This window comes from Acinonyx jubatus, chromosome A2, assembly GCF_027475565.1.
Source record: "Acinonyx jubatus isolate Ajub_Pintada_27869175 chromosome A2, VMU_Ajub_asm_v1.0, whole genome shotgun sequence".
In the NCBI taxonomy this organism is placed as follows: domain Eukaryota; kingdom Metazoa; phylum Chordata; class Mammalia; order Carnivora; family Felidae; genus Acinonyx; species Acinonyx jubatus.
Genome location: NC_069383.1, coordinates 10,956,555 through 10,977,071, shown reverse-complemented (window position 1 = coordinate 10,977,071; position 20,517 = coordinate 10,956,555). Strand labels below are relative to the sequence as shown.

At 38.1% G+C, this 20,517-nt stretch overlaps 1 protein-coding gene across 13 annotated transcripts in view; it reads right to left on the bottom strand.

Annotated features, from left to right (window-relative positions):
• TPK1 (thiamin pyrophosphokinase 1) overlaps window positions 1-20,517 on the bottom strand; it is a 343,981-nt gene that overhangs the window by 268,853 nt on the left and 54,611 nt on the right. The window contains exon 1 of one of the 13 annotated variants that reach the window (XM_053217942.1): window positions 16,346-18,481. The exons of 11 other annotated variants lie outside the window; for them this stretch is intronic. In XM_053217942.1, the coding sequence (XP_053073917.1) occupies window positions 16,346-16,394 (49 nt within the window). In that variant the 5' untranslated portion in view covers window positions 16,395-18,481. Of the gene's footprint in view, window positions 1-16,345; window positions 18,482-20,517 lie in introns of those variants that run through there. One more of the 13 variants, XM_053217937.1, reaches the window with a different exon arrangement.

Below are 20,517 nucleotides of genomic sequence, written 5' to 3'. Positions count from 1 at the left end.
GAAAAGCCCACAGCTAACATCATCCTCAATGGGGAAAAACTGAGAGCTTTTTCCCTGAGATCAGGAACACGACAGGGAAGTCCACTCTGACCACTGTTGTTTAACATAGTGTTGGAAGTGCTAGCATCAGCAATCAGACAACAAAAGGAAATCAAAGGCATCGAAATTGGCAAAGATGAAGTTAAGCTTTCACTTTTTGCAGATGACATGATATTATACATGGAAAATCCGATAGACTCCATCATAAGTCTGCTAGAACTGATACATGAATTTAGCAAAGTTACAGGATACAAAATCAATGTACAGAAATCAGTTGCATTCTTATACACTAACAATGAAGCAACAGAAAGACAAATAAAGAAACTGATCCCATTCACAATTGCACCAAGAAGCGTAAAATACCTAGGGATAAATCTAACCAAAGATGTAAAAGATCTGTATGCTGAAAACTATACAAAGCTTATGAAGGAAATTGAAGAAGATATAAAGAAATGGAAAAACATTCTGTGCTCATGGATTGGAAGAATAAATATTGTCAAAATGTCAATACTACCCAAAGCTATCTACACATTCAATGCAATCCCAATCAAAATTGCACCAGCAATCTTCTCAAAACTAGAACAAGGAACTCTAAAATTCATATGGAACCACAAAAGGCCCCGAATAGCCAAAGTAATCTTGAAGAAGAAGACCAAAGCAGGAGGCATCACAATCCCAGACTTTAGCCTCTACTACAAAGCTGTCATCATCAAGACAGCATGGTATTGGCACAAAAACAGACACATAGACCAATGGAATAAATAGAAACCCCAGAACTAGACCCACAAACGTATGGCCAACTAATCTCTGACAAAGCAAGAAAGAACATCCAATGGAAAAAAGACAGCCTCTTTAACAAATGGTGCTGGGAGAACTGGACAGCAACATGCAGAAGATTGAAACTAGGCCATTTTCTCACACCATTCACAAAAATAAACTCAAAATGGATAAAGGACCTGAATGTGAGACAGGAAACCATCAAAACCCAGAGGAGAAAGCAGGAAAAGACTTCTCTGACCTCAGCCGTAGCAATTTCTTACTTGACACATCCCCAAAGGCAAGGGAATTAAAAGCAAAAATGAACTACTGGGACCTTATGAAGATAAAAAGCTTCTGCACAGCAAAGGAAACAACCAACAAAACTAAAAGGCAACCAACGGAATGGGAAAAGATATTTGCAAATGACATATCGGACAAAGGGCTGGTATCCAAAATCTATAAAGAGCTCACCAAACTCCACACCCGAAAACAAATAACCCAGTGAATAAATGGGCAGAAAACATGAGTAGACACTTCTCTAAAGAAGACATCCGGATGGCCAACAGGCACATGAAAAAATGCTCAACGTCGCTCCTTATCAGGGAAATACAAATCAAAACCACACTCAGATATCACCTCACGCCAGTCAGAGTGGCCAAAATGAACAAATCAGGAGACTATAGATGCTGGAGAGGATGTGGAGAAACGGGAACCCTCTTGCACTGTTGGTGGGAATGCAAACTGGTACAGCCACTCTGGAAAACAGTGTGGAGGTTCCTCAAAAAATTAAAAATAGACCTACCCTATGACCCAGCAATAGCACTGCTAGGAATTTACCCAAGGGATACAGGAGTACTGACGCATAGGGGCACTTGTACCCCAATGTTTATAGCAGCACTCTCAATAATAGCCAAATTATGGAAAGAGCCTAAATGTCCATCAACTGATGAATGGATAAAGAAATTGTGGTTTACATACACAATGGAGTACTACGTGGCAATGAGAAAGAATGAAATATGGCCCTTTGTAGCAACGTGGATGGAACTGGAGAGTGTGATGCTAAGTGAAATAAGCCATACAGAGAAAGACAGATACCATATGGTTTCACTCTTATGTGGATCCTGAGAAACTTAACAGAAACCCATGGGGGAGGGGAAGGAAAAAAAAAAAAAGAGGTTAGAGTGGAAGAGAGCCAAAGCATAAGAGACTGTTAAAAACTGAGAACAAACTGAGGGTTGATGGGGCTGGGAGGGAGGGGAGGGTGGGTGATGGGTATTGAGGAGGGCACATTTTGGGATGAGCACTGGGTGTTGTATGGAAACCAATTTGACAATAAATTTCATATATTGAAAAAAATAAAAAAATTTTTTTAAAAAAGACTACAATTTCATTTGGGGCTAACCAGCAAATGGAGGATATCAGACCCATCTGTAACTTCAGCACTTTGCCCCCACTAATTCTGCTGGGAGGAGCAGGAACAGGCATAAATAAACAAGATGATAAACGCTAATGACATGTGGTTTGAGAATTGGCAAAATCACTGGTCAGGAGGGAAAGGGATCTAGGACGCTCCCGTGGGCAGCATGACCGTGAACGACTGTGACCGAGACAAGTAACCACCTCAGGAGGCTCTTTCTCATGTTTAACAACAGAATCCTGAAGGGTGTTTTCATTTTGCTTCATTTTTGGGTTTTGCTTTCTTTGGCTGTTTTTTGTTTTACTGGACACATTACTGTTCAGGTGGAAACCTGTGTATCCCAGCATCCTTTGTAGCAAAATGTAGTCTACAGGTGAAGTCTGGCCAAGGAGATGTCATCAGACCTTTGTAAGTTACCTGTAGGAACCTCCTCAAAATGGAGGCGGCTCGGGGCGCCTGGGTGGCTCAGTCAGTTAAGCTTCTGACTGGGGCTCAGGTCAGGATCTCGCGGCTCCCTGCATCAGGCTGTGAGCCTCTGGAGCCTGCTTCAGACCCTCTGCCCCCCTCTCCGCCCCTCCCCCATTCACTCTCTGTCTCTCTCAAAATAAATACACTTAAAAAAAAAAAATGTGGCGGCTCTATCCTCTGCTTCTTTTCTTCTTCCATCCTGCCCTCTGCATCAAGGATTGAGGAACTGCTGAATAGAATTTCTGCAGCCACCTGCGATCATCAAAAGCATCAAAAGAGCGAGCAACAGCCTGAAGTAGGCTGGGTCCCCCATGACTCCACAAAGCCTCCATTACACTACCTCATTGCCTGCCTGCAGAGTTCTTTCATGTGAAGAAAACTAGACTTCTATTTCAAATCATTACTATTTAGGGTTTCCCTATTCTACAGAAACTAAATTTTAATTAATGCAATGATCATGGTCCAGGCTGTGTTGAGACAATCTAGACAGGAATTGGACAGGACGTTAAAGAGGAACAGGCATGCATCAGAATGGAGGAAGGAAAACTTTAACCCACTCATTCATTCAACATAGAGGGAACATCAATCTAAGAAATTCAAACCCTGGCACACGGCAGGTGCTCAATGTTACTGGCAAGGAGTTAATAATTTGGATCAACCAATGGTCCTTTAATGTTTGAGAAGGTCTGCATGGCTAAAGAAGGCATTCAAGGATACAATATGTATATTTATTTTTTTCAACGTTTTTTATTTATTTTTGGGACACAGACAGAGCATGAACGGGGGAGGGGCAGAGAGACAGGGAGACACAGAATCGGAAACAGGCTCCAGGCTCCGAGCCATCAGCCCAGAGCCTGACGCGGGGCTCGAACTCACGGACCGCGAGATCGTGACCTGGCTGAAGTCGGACGCTTAACCGACTGCGCCTCCCAGGCGCCCCGTGTATATTTAAATAAATAAGTGAAACCACCTTCTGTCACAGATTCTTTGATATGTAAACTCATCCCTCAAAGGGAAAGGCTTTATTATCCATGTTACTGCTCCTCTAAACCAATACTTTCACTAAGGTGGGATCTGTGAAGTGATTCTTGAAAAGAATGACACAGTATGAAAATATGCAATAAAGATTTACTAAATAAGTTATTAATAATCAAGAACTAACCACTTCAGCAACTTCTATATATCACATTTATGTTAAGCCGATTCTATCTATGGGTCCTCAAATACTGGGATCCGAAATTCTTAACTTTTCTCATCTAGTCTCCTCTGGAACTTTAACTCAATGAACTCAGTTTGGCATTCATATCACATGCAAAGCCTTACTAATGCACGGGCTGCAGAAAAAGTAGCATCCAGAATTACATGTGGTAACTACACGGTTTATGGGAGTAGATCTCAAAGCAGACATTCTAAAATCTAGAACTCCGTATCCCTCTGGGGTACTAAATCATGGGACACTGCCTTTGGCTCTAAATTTGGAAAAGCTTATATAAAGAGAGAAAGTCTTTATATGGAAGTAAGTGGACAGTATTATTTCAAGTATTTGCCCAGGGGTCACACTGATGTGATGTGCTTCTTGGATATGCAAACAGATTTCAGAGAAAGGCTGGGAAGAACTTCCTCATTATGCTATAAAGACTATAAGTTTTATATCAAGTGTCCTAAGGCAATCTCAAAGAGAAATGTAAGAGCAGAGAACATGATTTCAAGAGTAAGAGAACTTTTTCTTTATATAATGCACTCCATTTTAAAGAACAGAGAACACAGACTGGTCTCAACTCATCAAACATAAAGTCACAAGTACTAGAATTGCTTTCTCAAAAGGATTTCATTTAAGGCAGAAGATAGAAAATCCCTGATCCTGGATATACCAAAACCAAAGCGCTCCAAAGGTGCCTGGGAATCCTGAATTAAGTACAAAGGGAAATTTCCAGACAACAGGATCCTAAGGAGACTGGACAATTAAATATATTTAAATGGTATGTGAAAGGGACCCAGGAACAGAAAATTAACACTAGGTAGAAACTAAGGAAATTTGAATAAATGATGCAATAATAATATATTAATACTGGTTCATTAATTATACAAATGTACCATACTAAAGTAAAATGCTAATATGGGAAAAATTGAACACGGTTGGGGGAATTATAAGGGAATTCTCTTTACTATTTCAATTTTTCTGTAAATATAAAGCTGTTTTAAAAAAAAGTCTACAAATGTTTTAAATTCCTGGAGCATGGGATAAAACAGAACTAAAAACTATCCCATAAAGTAATGATTCAGCATTACTCCAACAAGGGTCATTTGAGCCCCAAAGTCTGTCTGGACTTCAGGTATAAAGCCAAGAAAAAGCCCAGTGCAACAGAAGGCAAGGATAATTCTATTTCATTTTGGAAAACTATATTATATCAAGATTTTATTTTAATTAACAAAGTAAAGCAAGGACAACAGAACAGCAAATCCTAAGAAAACCAATTTCTTTTTATTTCGGAGCTCCAAAATGAAAATTAGATTCTTTCAAATCCAATTTAGGTAAACAGAAAAAGAAAACATTTCACCAATTTCCCCCACCATCCACACCCACCTCTGGCAACCACCAATTTGTTCTCTGCACCTATGTTTTGTTTTAGATTTCACATAAAGAAGACATCATCTGGGATTTTTCTTTCGCTGACTTATTTTATTCAGCATGATGGCCTCAAGGTCCATCCATGTTGCAGCAAATGGCAAGATTTCATCCTATTTTATGGATGAATAATTTTACTATATACATTATCTATATATTATATATGTTTTGTATGTTATATATATAAATACACGCCCCAAAATTTATCCATTCATCAATGGACACAAAGCTTGCTTCTATATTTTGACTATTGCAAATGATACTGCAATAAACATGGAGCTGTTTTCAACTGTTTAAGTTATAAATTAGTATTTTTTTTGTCTTCAGATAAATATCCAGAAATAAAATTCCTGGGTCATACAGTAGTTTTCTTAATTTTGTAAGGAACCTCCATATTATTCTCAACAGTGGCTGCACCAACTTATACTGCCACCAACAGTGCATAGGGTTCCCTTTTCTCCACATCCTCACCAATGTGTTATTTCTTATCTTTTTGATAAGAGCCATTCTAATATGCATGAGCTGACATCTCATGGTAGTTCTGATTTGCATTTCCCTCATGATTAATGACATTTAGCATCTTTTCATGTACCTGTTGGACATCCATGTCTTCTTTTGAAAAAGGTCTACTCAGGGGCACCTGAAGAACACATGGAACTCTTGACGTCAGGATCTTAAGTTCGAGCCCCATGTAGGGTGTACAAGTTAAAAAATAAAATGTAAAATGGGGACGCCTGGGTGGTTCAGTCCGTTAAGCGTCCGACTTCAGCACAGGTCATGATTTCACGGTTCGCGAGTTTGAGCCCTGCGTCGGGCTCTGTGCTGACAGCTCAGAGCCTGGAGTGTGCTTCGGATTCTGTGTTCCCCTCTTTCTCTGCCCCTTCCCTGCTCCTGTTCTGTCTCCCTGTCTCTCAAAAGTGAATAAACATTAAAAACAATTTTTTTAATAATAAATGGAAACGTAAAAACAGAAAAAAGAAAAATGTCTATTCAGATCTTCTGCCCATTTCTTCACTGTGATTTTTGGTTGTTTGTTTGCTAAGTAGTTGTAAAAATTAGCTCCTTATCAGGTACATAACCTGCAATTGTTTTCTCCTATGCAGTACATTGCCTTTTCATCTTGGTATACTACCCCTTTGTTGTGCAGAAACTTTTTAGATTCATGTTGTCCCAATGATGAGTTTGGTATCAGATTCAAAAACCCATCACCAAGACCCATGTCAAGGAGCTTACCACCTATGTTTTCTTCTAGGAGTTTTACAGTTTCAGGGCTTATGTTCAAGTCTTTAATCCATTTTGAGTTTGTTTTTTGTGCATGATGTAAGATAGTGTGGGTCCAGTTTCATTCTTTCACAGTAGCTTCCAAATTTTCCAACACCATTTATGGAAGAGACTATCTTTTCCCCATTTGTATATTTGCGGATCTTCTGTCATCAATTAATTGACCACGTAAGTGTGGATTTATTTCTGAGTTCTCTAGTGTGTTCTAATGACCTATGTGTCTATTTTTATGCCAATACTAGACTCTTTAAATACCATAGCTCTATAATCTATTTTGAAATCAGATTGTGATGTATCCAAACTGTTCTTTCTCAAAATTGTTTTGGCTATTCGGGGTCTTTTGTGCTTCTGCAAATTTTAGGATTGTTCTATTTCTGTGAAAAATGCCATTGGAATTTTGACCAGGATTGCATTAAATCTGTACATTGCTTTGAGTAGTATGGACATTTTAACAATATTAACTCCTCTAGTCCATGAGCATGGAGTAGCTTTCCATTTTTTTGTGTCTTCAATTCTTTTTATCAATGTCTTATATTTTTCAACATATAGATCGTTCACCTTTTTGGTTACATTTATTCCTAGGTACTTTTTTTTCATGTTTATTTATTATTTTTGAGAGAGACAGAGACAGAATGTGAGTGGATTAGGGGCAGAGAGAGAGGGAGACACAAAATCAGAAGCAGGCTCCAGGCTCGGAGTTGTCAGCACAGAGCCCGATGCAGGGCTCGAACTCACGAGCTGTGAGATCACGACCTGAGCCAAAGTCAGACGCTCAACCGACTGAGCCACCCAGGCGACCCAGTACTTTAGTCTTTTTGATGCGATTGTGAATGGGATTATTCTCATTTCTAATAGTTCACTATAAGTATATAGAAATGCAACATTTTTGTGTACTGAATTTTATCCTGCAACTTTATTGAACTGGTTTATTAGTTCTAACAGTTTTTTTGATGGAGGCTTCAGGGTTTTCTATATATAATATCACACATTTGCAAATGGTGACAGTTTTACTTCTACCTTTCCAACTTGGATGCCTTTAATTCTTTTCCTTACTTAACTGCTGTGTCTAGGAACTTCCAATATTATGTTGAATATAAGTGGCAAGAATAGGCATCATCTTGTTCCTGATCTTAAAGGAAAAGCTTTCAGCTTCTCACAGTTGAGGTAATGTTACCTGTGAGCTTGTCATATATGACCTTTATTACGTTGAAGTATGTTTTCTCCGAACCCACTTTCTTGAGTTTTTATATAGATGGATGTTAAATTTCGATAAATGTGTTCATCTTCATCTTGAGATCATCTTATGATTTTTATCTTTCATTTTGTTCATGAGGTCTGTCATGTTGACTGATTTGTGGATGTTGAACCATCCCTATATCCCTGGAATAAATCCCACTTGATCATAGTATAATGATCCTTTAATATATTGTTAAATTCGATGTGCTAATACTTTTTTTGGTGATCTTTACATCTATGTTCATTAGGGATATTGACCTGCAATTTTCTTTTCTTGTGGCATCCTTGTCTGGTTTTGGTATTAGAGTAATGCTGGGCTTATAACAACATGAGTTTGGAAGAATTCCCTCCTTTAAGAAGGATTGATATTAACTTTTCTTTGAATGTTTTGTTAAAACTCCCCTGTGAAGTCATTCTGGTCCTGGACTATTGTTTGTTGGGAGGCTATTGATTACTGCTTCAATTTATTACTAGTAATTGATTAATTCACATTTTCTATTTCATCATGATTCAGTCTTAGTAGATTGTATGTTTCTAGAAATTTCTCTCTTTTAGGTTGTCGAATTTGTTGGCATATAATTGTTCACAGTAGTCTCTCATCCTCTATGTTTCTATGGTACCAGCTGTAATATCTTCTCTTTCATTTCTGATTTTATTTGAATCCTTCTTTCCTCGGTGAGTCTTTCTAAAGGTTTGTCAACTGTGTTTATCTTTTCAAAGAACCAGCTCTTACTTTCATTGATCTTTTCTACCTTCTTTTTAGTCTCTATTTCATTTATTTCTACTTTAGTATTTGTTAATGGTTTCCTTGTAATAACTTTGGGCTTCACTTACTCTTTTTCTAGTTTTTTAAGGTGTAAAGCTCAGTTGCTTATTTCAAACTTTCTTGTTTCTTGAGGTAGGCATTCATCACTATGACCTTCCCTCTTTGAACCTTTTTGCTGCATCTGATAAATTCTGGTATGTTACACTTTCATTTTCCAAGGTCTCAAGGTGTTTCTCTCTTGACTTCTTTGTTCTTTGACTCATTGGTTGTTCAGTAGCATGTTATTTAATCTCTGCATATTTGCAATTTTTCCAGTTTTCTTCATGTAATTACTACTGTGGCCAGAAAATAAATCTGATATAATTTCAACCATTTTAAATTTATTAAGACTTGTTTTGTGGCCTAACATGATCTACCTTGGAAACTGTTCCATGTACACTTGAGGAAATGTGTATTCTGTTGCTTTTGCTTGAAACGTTCTATACATATATGTTAAGTCCATCTGGTCTAACATGTCCTTTAAAACTGATGTTTCTTTATTGATTTTCTGTCTGGATGATCTATCCATTGATGTAAGTGGGATACTAAATTCCCAAACTCTTTTTGTATTGCAATTTTTCCCTTTACATCTCCTAATATATATGCAGGGGTAGATTCTATTCACATCTCTAAATCAATGATTTCAAAATTGCAGTCTTGCAGCTCAGGTGTAAAAGTTTTATGTATTTTTTTTAATTAAAAAAGAAACTAAGACTTAATGATATTTAACATACAGGGGAGCCCCAGCACCTCACCCATCCTTGCAGTAGATGCCCATGAGTCATCGATTATAAAGGAGATGCCCAAGGAAAAAGGGAAGCGCCACACAGAGGCATCAGCAGTGCCCCATTCTCACTTCTCTCTCAATACATTATGATGATGCAGTTTACCTGTGCCCAGTAAAGTAAAATGACAGATTTTTACATAAACTAATCTTCACAAATGGCTGAGTGGCTTGAAAATATTCAACACATATTGAAGGTAATACAAATTCTGCAAAAGCCTAATTATATAAGAAAATGACAGTATTAATTATGCCTACCTCCTAGAACCAGCTCATAAGTTTCAAATGCAATCTCACCAGTTATGAGAGGAGCTTAGTGGGTGGAGGGAGGGAGGAAAAAAGGAAGACGAAAAGAATGATAGAAAAGGAAGGAAGGAGGGAATGAAAAAAGGTAGATGGTATAAAACTTTGGGTTTACATCAATTATCACAAATGAATAAATCTACTCTTAAGTATATAGAGAAGTAGGTATCAGCCTCCTTATATATCAGCATCACAGGGTTGGTTTTTTTTTTAGAAGCCAATTTCCTTCCCTGGAAATTCTGATTCAACATGCTGGCAATTGGGCTGGTGCATCATGTTTTCTTTTTTTAAAGTTTTTTTTTTTTAATTTATTCATTTTTGAAAGACAGAGACAGAGTGCAAACGGGGGAGGGCCAGAGAGAGAGGGAGACACAGAATCGGAAGCAGGCTCCAGGCTCTGAGCTGTCAGCACAGAGCCCGACACGGGGCTCAAACTCATGGACCGTGAGATCATGACGGCCACTTAACCGACTCAGCCACCCAGGCGCCCCGCATCATGTTTTCTTAAAAACCATCATAAGACAGTCTAATACATAATCAAAGTTGAGAATCATTTGTACAGTGCCTTGAGATATTAACAAATGATAGCAGAAAGCCATTATTAATAGCATCATTATTTTTAAATACTGTGTTTCATATTTATCATAGTCTTTAATATCATATCTTATTAATATTTTATTATCATAATTATTTGTAATTTTTTATTAAAAAAATTTCTTTAACCAATATGGTATAAGATCAAAAAAGAATTGAAGACCAGCACTGTAAATGAAAATACATTGAAATAAAACACAACTTAAAATATAAAAAATTTACTGAAATGCATCAGTAACTTATCAAGGATTTAATGATTTTTTTTTTTTAACGTTTACTTATTTTTGAGACAGAGAGAGACAGAGCATGAACGGGGGAGGGTCAGAGAGAGAGGGAGACACAGAATCTGAAACAGGCTCCAGGCTCTGAGCTGTCAGCACAGAGCCCGACGTGGGGCTCAAACTCACGGACCGTGAGATCATGACCTGAGCCAAAGACGGACGCTTAACCGACCAAGCCACCCAGGTGCCCCTATTTTTAAAAATTACTGGAAGACAGATATAATCAGTATTAGCCAAAACACATGCCAGTCATTATATATAACAGCTAGGTTTTCAGAGGACCAAAGACCACTACTATGAATCTCTCATCCCTAAAAGTATTTCAGTTAAACAATAAAAACTCTAGGGCACTGAATTTCATTTTCATATTATACAAACTTGTACATTTAAAAGCAAGATTTTTTTTTCAAGTGTGCACAGGGAAATCAAAACTCAATTCATTCTTTGAGAAAATAAATTGCATGTGGAAAAAGCAGAACTATTAAAGAGCTCTGAACAAATATTTCATATCAAAGTCTATTAAAATAATCAAATTACCAATGAACTAAGCATTGGTAAATCAGATAGAAGAAATTGCTTCAGAGAAAGTAAACAAAGAGTAGACATAAATAGATACATCCCTGAGAAAACTCTGGCTCCACACACCAAGAATGACCAGTCAACATATCCCAGTTACACTAGCATATGAGTAAATTGTGCCCCCTTCCATTCGCAAAAGGTCCTGGTTTAAGTGGTAAGTTAAGATGGTCATCCGCCCTCGATCTTCAACTTTGATCCCATCTTTGTTTCAGTCTTCAGCAAAATTCACTTCAACGAGGTTTTCATCCCAGCACCTCCATGAAATAGCTATTGTTTCAGTCATCGGTAACCATCTATTATAAAATTCAACAGCTAAATACAGGTTCTCATCTTGCCTGACGTATCTCCATAGCATAGCAAACTACACCACATCTTGCCTCCGTCTTTCTTGAATCACGTTCTTCCCTTGCCTTTTTGGAAACCACTCTCCATTGGTTCTCCTCCCATCGGCCTGGCCACTCAGTACCCACTGCTGCTTTCTCATCATCTGCATAAGAAGCACTCCCATATTTGTTGGGGCACCTGGGTGGCTCAGTGGGTTGAGCACAGCACTTGGGTTCAGATCATGATCTCAAAAGTTTGTGAGTTTCAGCCCCATATCGGGCTCACTGCTGTCAGCACAGAGCCACTTCATATCCTCTGTCCCCTTCTCCCTGCCCCTCCCCCGCATGCACAGGTGTTCTATTGCACGTGTGATCTCTCACAAAAGCAGCATTAAAAGAAAGCAGTCACATTTTGGTGAGTACCTCTTCCAATTCTACTTTACATCCATTTACAATGAATTCACTCAAGCTACTTCCTCTAATAATCAAGTGAACTCCCCACCCCCAAGTTGTCTAGGGATGAATAGGCTCCTTACCTAATAAAATTCCTCAGAGAATGAAATAACACCCTTGTAAAACACAATGGCCTCTTCTAGGTCCTGGAGTCCTGAGTACTACTCTTAAATGAATGTTATACAAAATACTCCAGGAAGGATACTGGAAAAAGTAAGCAATAAAACCAATCATCTAGCCTTAAAACTGCTAAATGGTGCTTTTCAAATGTTTATGTTTGTTTTCTTAATTTCAATATATTTAAACTAAAAACAAACCAACAGTTCACTCTTTTCTCCCACCCCTCACCCCTCTGGCAATTACCAATCTGTTCTCTGTACCTACAAGCTTAATTTTGTTTTTTTTAGATTCCACATATAACAGAGGTCATGCAGTATTTGTCTTTCTCTGACTTACTTCAGTTAGCATAATGCCTTCAAGATCCATCCATGTTGTCACAAATGGCAAGATTCCTTTCTTTTTTGTGGCTGAATAATATTCCAATGTATATGAATGCCACAATTCTTTATCCATTCACCCATCAATAGATACTTGGGTTACTGTAAATAATACTGTAATAAACATGAAAAGTGTTTACATTTTTCTGAAATAGTGTTTTTGTTTTTGGATACATACCCAGAAATGGAATTGCTGGGTCATATGGTAGTTCTATTCTTAATTTGTAAGGAACCACCATACTGTTCTCCATGATGGCTGCACCAATTTATATGGCCACCAAAAGTGCACAAGGGTTCCCTTTTATCCACATCCTCACCAACACTTATTGTCTTTTTGATAATAGCCATTTTAACAAGCATGAGGGGACATCTCATGGTACTCCTGATTTCCATTTCCCTGATGATTAATGTTGAGCATCTTTTCATGTACCTGTCGGCCACCTGTATGTCTTCTTTTATAAAAATGTCTATTCGGGGGCACATGGGTGGCTCAGTCGGTTAAGCATATGACTTTTGATTTTGGCTCAGGTCATGATCTCACAGGTCATGAGTTTGAGCCCCACATCAGATTCTGTGCTGACAGCATGGAGCTTGCTTGGTATTCTCTATCTCCCTGTCTCTCTGCCCTTCCTCTGCTTGTGCACGTACATTCTCTCTCAAAATATATATATATATATATATATATATATATATATATATATATATATATATATACACGTATATTTCAGAATGTTCTATTCAGTTCTTCCACCTATTTTTTCAATGGATTTTTTTTTTTGGCTGTTGAGTTGTACAAATTCTTTGTATGTTTTGGATATTAGCCCCTTAATATATGATTTGTAATTGTTTTCTCCCATTCAGCACATTGCCTTTTCATCTTGGTGATGCTATCACTTTGCTGTGCAGAAGCTTTTTAACTTTTTTTAATTTACATCCAAGTTAGTGAGCATAGAGTGCAACAATGATTTCAGAAGTAGATTCCTTAATGCCCCTTACCCCATTTAGCTCATCCCCCCTCCCACACCCTCTCCAGTAACCCTCTGTTTGTTCTCCATATTTATGAGTCTCTTATGCTTTGTCCCCCTCCCTATTTTTATGTTATTTTTGTTTCCCTTCCCTTACGTTCATCTGTTTTGTCTCTTGAAGTCCTCATATGAGTGAAGTCATATGATTTTTGTCTTTCTCTAATTTCACCTACCATAATACCCTCCAATTCCATCCACATAGTGCAAATGGCAAGATTTCATTCTTTCTGATTGCCGAGTAATACTCCATTGTATATATATACCACATCTTTATCCATTCATCCATCGATGGACATTGGGGCTCTTTCCATACTTTGGCTATTGTTGATAGTGCTGCTATAAACATGGGGGTGCATGTGTCCCTTCAAAACAGCACACCTGTTATCCCTTGGATAAATACCTAGTAGTGCAACTGCTGGGTCGTAGGGTAGTTCTTTTTTTAATTTTCTGAGGAACCTCCATACTGTTTTCCAGAGTGGCTGCACCAGCTTGCATTCCCATCAATAATGCAAAAGAGATCCTCCTTCTCCGCACCCTTGCCAACATCTGTTGTTGCCTGAGTTGTTGATGTTAGCCATCCTGACAGGTATTAAGGAGGTATCTCATTGTGGTTTTGATTTGTATTTCCCTGATGATGAGTGATGTTGAGCATTTTTTCATGTGTCAGTTGGCTATCTGGATGTCTTCTTAGGAGAAGTGTCTATTCATGTCTTTTGCCCATTTCTTAACTGATTATTTGTTTTTTGGGTGTTGAGTTTGATAAGTTCTTTATAGATTTTGGATACTAACCCTTTATCTGAAATGTCGTTTGCAAATATCTTCTCCCATTCTGTCGGTTGCCTTTCAGTTTTGTATGCAGAAGCTTTTTAGACAGACATAGTCCGAACTGATGCTTTTGGTAGCATATTCAAAAAATCATCTCTAAGACCTATGTCAAGGAGCTTACCACCTGTTTTCTTCTAGGAATTTTATGGTTTTAGGTCTTATGTTCAAGTCTTTCATTCATTTGGAATTTTTTTTGTGTGTAAGTTGTTAAAATAGTGTCCAGTTTCATTACTTTGCATGTGGTTGTTCAGTTTCCCCAACACCATTTATTGAAGAGACTGTCCTTTCTGCACTATATACTCATGGAGGCTTTCTTTGTTTTAAGTTTATTTTGAGAGAGAGAGTGCAAGCAGGGGAGAGGTAGAGAGAAGGAGAAAGAATCCCAAGCAGGATCCACATTGTCAGTGCACAGCCTGATGTGGGGCTCAGTGTCACAATCCATGAGCCAAAATCAAAAGTCAGACATGTAACCAACTGAGCCACCCAAAAGCCCCTATTCATGGCTTCTCTGTCATCAGTTCATCATATATATATGTATATATGTATGTATGTGTATATATATGTGTGTGTGTGTATGTATATGTGTGTGTGTACATATTTGAGAAGAAAAAAAAAAGCTTGAGGTATCACATTCCCTGATTTCAAAATACGTAGATGAGAAAGCTATAGTAATCAAAACAGTATCCTATTAGCATACAAATAGACACAAATAGACATACATACACACACACACACACACACACACACACACACACACACACACAAATGTCTGTGTCTAATAGGATACTGTTTTGATTACTATAGCTTTCTCATCTATGTATTTTGAAATCAGGGAATGTGATAGCTCAAGCTTTGTTGTTGTTTTTCCTCAAGATCACTTTGACTATTCAGAGTCTTTCATGGTTCCATACAAGTTTTAGGATTGTTTGTTGTTTTTCTGTGAAAAGTGCCATTGGAATTTTGATAGGGATTGCATTAAATCTGTATGTTCCTTTGGGTAGTATAGGCATTTTAATAATATCAGTTCTCCCAATGTATGAACATGGAATATCTTCTCATTTATTTGTATCTTCACCACTTTCATCACAGTATTATAGTTTTCAGTGCACTCTTTAACCTCCTTGGTGAAATTTATTCCTAGGCATTTTATTCTTCTTGATAGGATTGTAAATGGGGTTGTTTTCTTAATTTCTCTGGTAGTTCATTATTCATGTAAAAAAAACAGATTTTTGTGAATTAATTTTATATCCTACAACTCTACTGAATTCTTTTATTTCTAACAGTTTTTTTGATGCAGTCTTTAGAATTTATATATATATATATTATATATATATTATATATATAATTTGTCATTTGAAAACTGTAATACTTTGACAGCTGCCTTTTCAACTTGAGTATCTTTTATTTATTTTTCTTGCCTAATTACTCTGGCTAGGACTTCCAATACTATGTTGAATAAATGGTGTCTTAATCATTATACATTAAGAAAAATCTAAAAAAAAAAAAAACTGAAGATGCTCTGCAGAAGTACAACTAAATAATTAAAGAGTTTGGAAATAGTTTTTTATGAGAATAAATTAAGACTTTTTGAGTTAAATGGATATTTATATTTAGTACCTATTTAGGGAATAAAGAAATCCATGTATTATGCCACAGAGCCTGAAAAATCTTATTAACATTTAATCTTTAGGTTAAAAGTGTATTTAAGAGTCTGAAAGGTTTAAATCAATTCCTACGAAGAGCATTACCTACTTCCCACAATGCAACCATAATGGGTCTGTCCATGTTTGATTATCCTAACATTATAAAAACTATGCCACTAAAAACCAAATGCTTCTGATAAATTCTCACAAGAAGCCACTATGCCAGAAATGTATTTTACACCTGGCAAGTTTCTACTGTGTAAGCAGAGGGCAATAGGAAAAGGAAGTTAAGTCTAACAACGTTTTAAGTCTTTCTGGACATAGAAGAAAAAGTCATATGAAGGAATTTTTCTTTTTTGACCCTTGTAAAGGTTAACCATCTACCTGTTCCCAGAAAACATCCTCACCATAACCCAAATGAAGGAAGCGGAGTTCTTCATGTTGGAACGCTGACATCTCTTGAGCTGCTGACAGAATTCAAAGCTGCTCCATCAACTGTCCTTTGCCCTGCTGACCTGGGCACAATAAACTGTTTCCTGTCAATCAATAAATCAATCACTGCCTAGCAAACTGTAGACGTAGTGTCATAACCTTAAGGGTTCATCATGAAGTACTAAAAAATTATAGTCCCTCACATTGGTTTTGACATGTTGACAGCTAGGTCCACAATAGTACTCACACTTGAAAAGTCAATCCATAACATTTTCTGAAGGCAAAATCCATTTAAGTTTGGCACATGCTTCTAACACAGAAGGCCTATCTTCTATCCCTAGGCTACTCCTACAACCTGAACTATTCCTGATCACCTCAAAAAGCACAACACCCCTCTAACTGACCCACAGTGAGGGCCAAAGAGGTTCGTCATGCCAATAAGCACTCCCGTTTTTAATACCTTCTCTAGATCTTACATTTGGGCTTGATTAGATATCATGAGAACTACGGGGGGGGGGGGGGGGATAGGAAGATCTTCATATACAGCAATATTATACATAATGACAATATAAAGAACTTCTTAAATTTCCTTACACAGGATTTTGACTCAAAAGGAATACAAATATTTATAATCAAAATTAAGTCCAAATTAAGCTACATTGGGATATATTCAAACCACACTCTGACACTCTCTGAGACCTCTAGTTGGTAAGGAGAAAACAAATGACATTTATTTGGAGTTCCAGGGTTTGCTAGGCACTAAATCAATGTCCTTCTCAAACTGATACTGGTTACATAGTACACGATCATGTGATTGATCAAAGTACTTCTGAATAAAATAGAAGTCTTTTTGTTCCAGACGCCTGGGTGGTTCAGTCATTTGAGCATCTGACTTTGGCTCAGGTCATGTTCTCACAGTTCGTGGGTTTGAGCCCCACGTTGGGCTCTATGCTGACAGCTCAGAGCCTGGAGCCTGCTTCAGCTTCTATGTCTCCCTCTCTCTCTGCCCCTCCCTGCTCACACTCTGTCTCTCTCTCAAAAATAAAATAAACATTAATTTTTTTTAAAAAAAAGAACTTTTTTGTTCACCCTTAAAAAAAAGTAAAAAGTACACAGATTTTAATTCCAAAGAACCACGTATCATGAAGTAATTCTGATTATCTACATATGGTCCACTACAGGAAAAGGCAAACCCACAATGGAAGAAACCTTACTAAACTCAAGGTAAATAAACACTTTTAGCTCATGGGTACTATGGGCTTTTAGAGAATTTAAGAGCAACTTCTAGGAGTAGGCCCCAGCTTCTCAACAAAAGATCTGCCCTAGGACACTGGTAAACACTTTCATATGCTAACACCTAACACTTCAGTGGCCCTTACTCAGATCCAGGTCCAGGGGAACAGAACAGGTCAGGTTTTTCAACTTCTGGGTGATTCGATTTTGTTTTTCATAGGAATGATATATACACAAAACAGAATGTGAAGCAAGGCTATCCAAAGGTCTGGTTTGGTTTTTAATAGAAAAGAAAGGAAACAATGCATTAGCATCGGCTTATGCTACGTCCAACATACCAAGCAGTCTCCAAGATAACAGTAAGTGCAAAAGCAAGGTTGCAAATGAATGAGTATGTGCCCGCATTTTATAAAGGAAATATATACATATATTTTTACAAATGCCAAGAGGAAAAATGTTAGTTAGAACACAAAAATAGAAGGGAGCATTAATTTTACATTAATCTGTTCTATCTTACGAATTTGGCACCCTGTGCTTATGGGATTAAAAAGAAGGTGAAGGAGAAGAGTTTAACATGCCAGCCAACTTGCCCAACCCCAAAGGTGTTGGCCAACAATCATTAAACACCACACTGGAGTAGAACAAAGAATTATTAACACGGTACATTGAGTTTCAGAGTGAAAGTTAAAAGCAGAGAATTTGTGGAACACTATCTAGCAATCTCTCCTCCCCAAATTACCAAGTAATTTACGCTATTTAAACAGTGTTTTTAAGTGTTTTTTAAGTAGCTAGGGAAAGTGATTTACAACCAGATTCTCGGGACAGCCAATAAAGATACAACTCACTCTATTTTTTTATTTTTTTTTAACGTGTATTTATTTTTGAGAGAGAGACAGAGTGCGAGTGGGGGAGGGGCAGAGAGAGAGGGAGACACAGAATCTGAAACAGGCTCCAGGCTCTGAGCTGTCAGCACAGAGCCCGACACGGGGCTCAAACCCACGAACTGAGGTCACGACTGGAGCCGAAGCGGCACCCAGGCGCCCCAACTCACTCTATTTTATAGAGCAGAATGTAGGGTTCCCCCACCATGCACTGTAACACATTGTAGAAAATTCAGGAAATACTTGTTCTTCAAAGGTTAGGGTAAGGTTTGTATAAATCGGTGTTACATTTCAAAATGTACCCAAGTCCCCATTCCCAATTCTGTCAGTATTTTCATACTGCTCCCCCAAAGAACTTTTCCCTTCAATAGTTCCTGAAATGAGGGCAGGAAACCTCATTGAAAACGGAGTGGGGAACCCTTAACAGGCCGCTCTCACATACACAAAGCACTTGCAGCCTGCATCACCAGCAGAAAGGAATTATTTTGACAGGGAGTGTGCTTTTCACACAGGAATTTTATTTGCTGCCTTTAAGAAAAGGAAGGGAAGTTCCCTCCCTGCCCCAGCAACAAAGCAGCAATCACCTCCTGCAGCCAGTGAGGAAACCACAACTTGGAACTCCTGTCCTTCTCCAGTGAAACTCTGTGCAAAACAACCCTCCCCAATTTCTTCCCTAAAACTAGTCAAAGCTGACCTTGCCTGGGTCTCTTCGGACCTGCCCGTGGTTCACCATAGTTTGCTTGTCCCCAGGTGCACTTCCTTTGCCATTAACTGATAAACTCATTTTGCTAGTAAAGTAACTGGCTATTTTATTTTTAAGGTTGACATTTACCAGAAATGAACACAGAAGAAGGTGTAGCAAGCTAAAAACCAATTACCTTAGGAGAATGAGAATCAAAAGGGGAGCGAGAAATCATTAACTTTCTCTGTATTTGCCTTTATATCATATAAATGCTGAAATCAACTCTGTACTCCATTTAAAAGCTCTTTAAGGAGGTGAGGAGGGAGAATTTATGAGCAAAAATAGCACACAGAATCAGATTAGAAACTGAAAACAGGCTGGGGGTAGACCTCAAAATGTTCTGTTCTCTCAGAAAAGGAGAATCTGACAAGGGCGGGGGTGGCAGCTGGGGGGGGGGGTAGGAAACACCACCAGTCACATGCTAGTTAAAAGAAAGCATTTTGGTTCATTTATTCATAAACTCATTTAGTATTTGCCTACCTAACTTTATAAAGGATTTTAACAGCCTGCACAATGCATTTTTTAAGTCGATAGTTGCGGCACTGAAATGAGAGCAGCCTAGTTGTTCAACAGGGAGAAGAGGCCTCCTACTTCGATGAAAACTGAAGATACAGAAGGCATAAACTTTCTGCCTCACACCACACAGTAAAATTCTATTACACACTCACGCAACGTGTATATAAACTTACATATAGTTATGAAACTGTAAATTTAATACAAAAACTAAGAAATTTCTCTCAAGATGAAGAAAAATCCTTCTAGGCCGATGTGCACAGCAAGAGATCAAAACCGAAAATACCGGGATCATTACTATTCCTAGGCTCAGGTGCTCATCTCTGAACCTCCCACATGAGGCAAAATGCCCAGCATACTATAGGTGCCCAGTAACACTGATCAAGTCTATCAGTGACTGAAACGCATAACCTGTTTGGTCAGCAGCCGTGGCAATTTGGTCAGGTTTCCAACCTTCTCAACTCCTCCTACGTTCCAGTCTACAGGAAGGGTCTAGACTAGTTCACTGTCCTGTGGTCAGTCACCTTCCTCATCCCCGTATCTTTGTGATTTTCCTTCTGCCCTAAAGACTACTCAGAATAACTCAGTGCTTAACAACATCAGCTTTGGGATCACACAGAACTAGTTCAAATCCCAGCTGTGTCATTAGCTGTAGGACTCTGGAGATATTTGAGACATTTATTTAACATGTCTGAGTCCACAAAGTGTGGAATATAATAACAGGAGATTCAATGAAAAAACATGTAGAAAGAGCTTAGGATGGTGTCTGAACAAAATA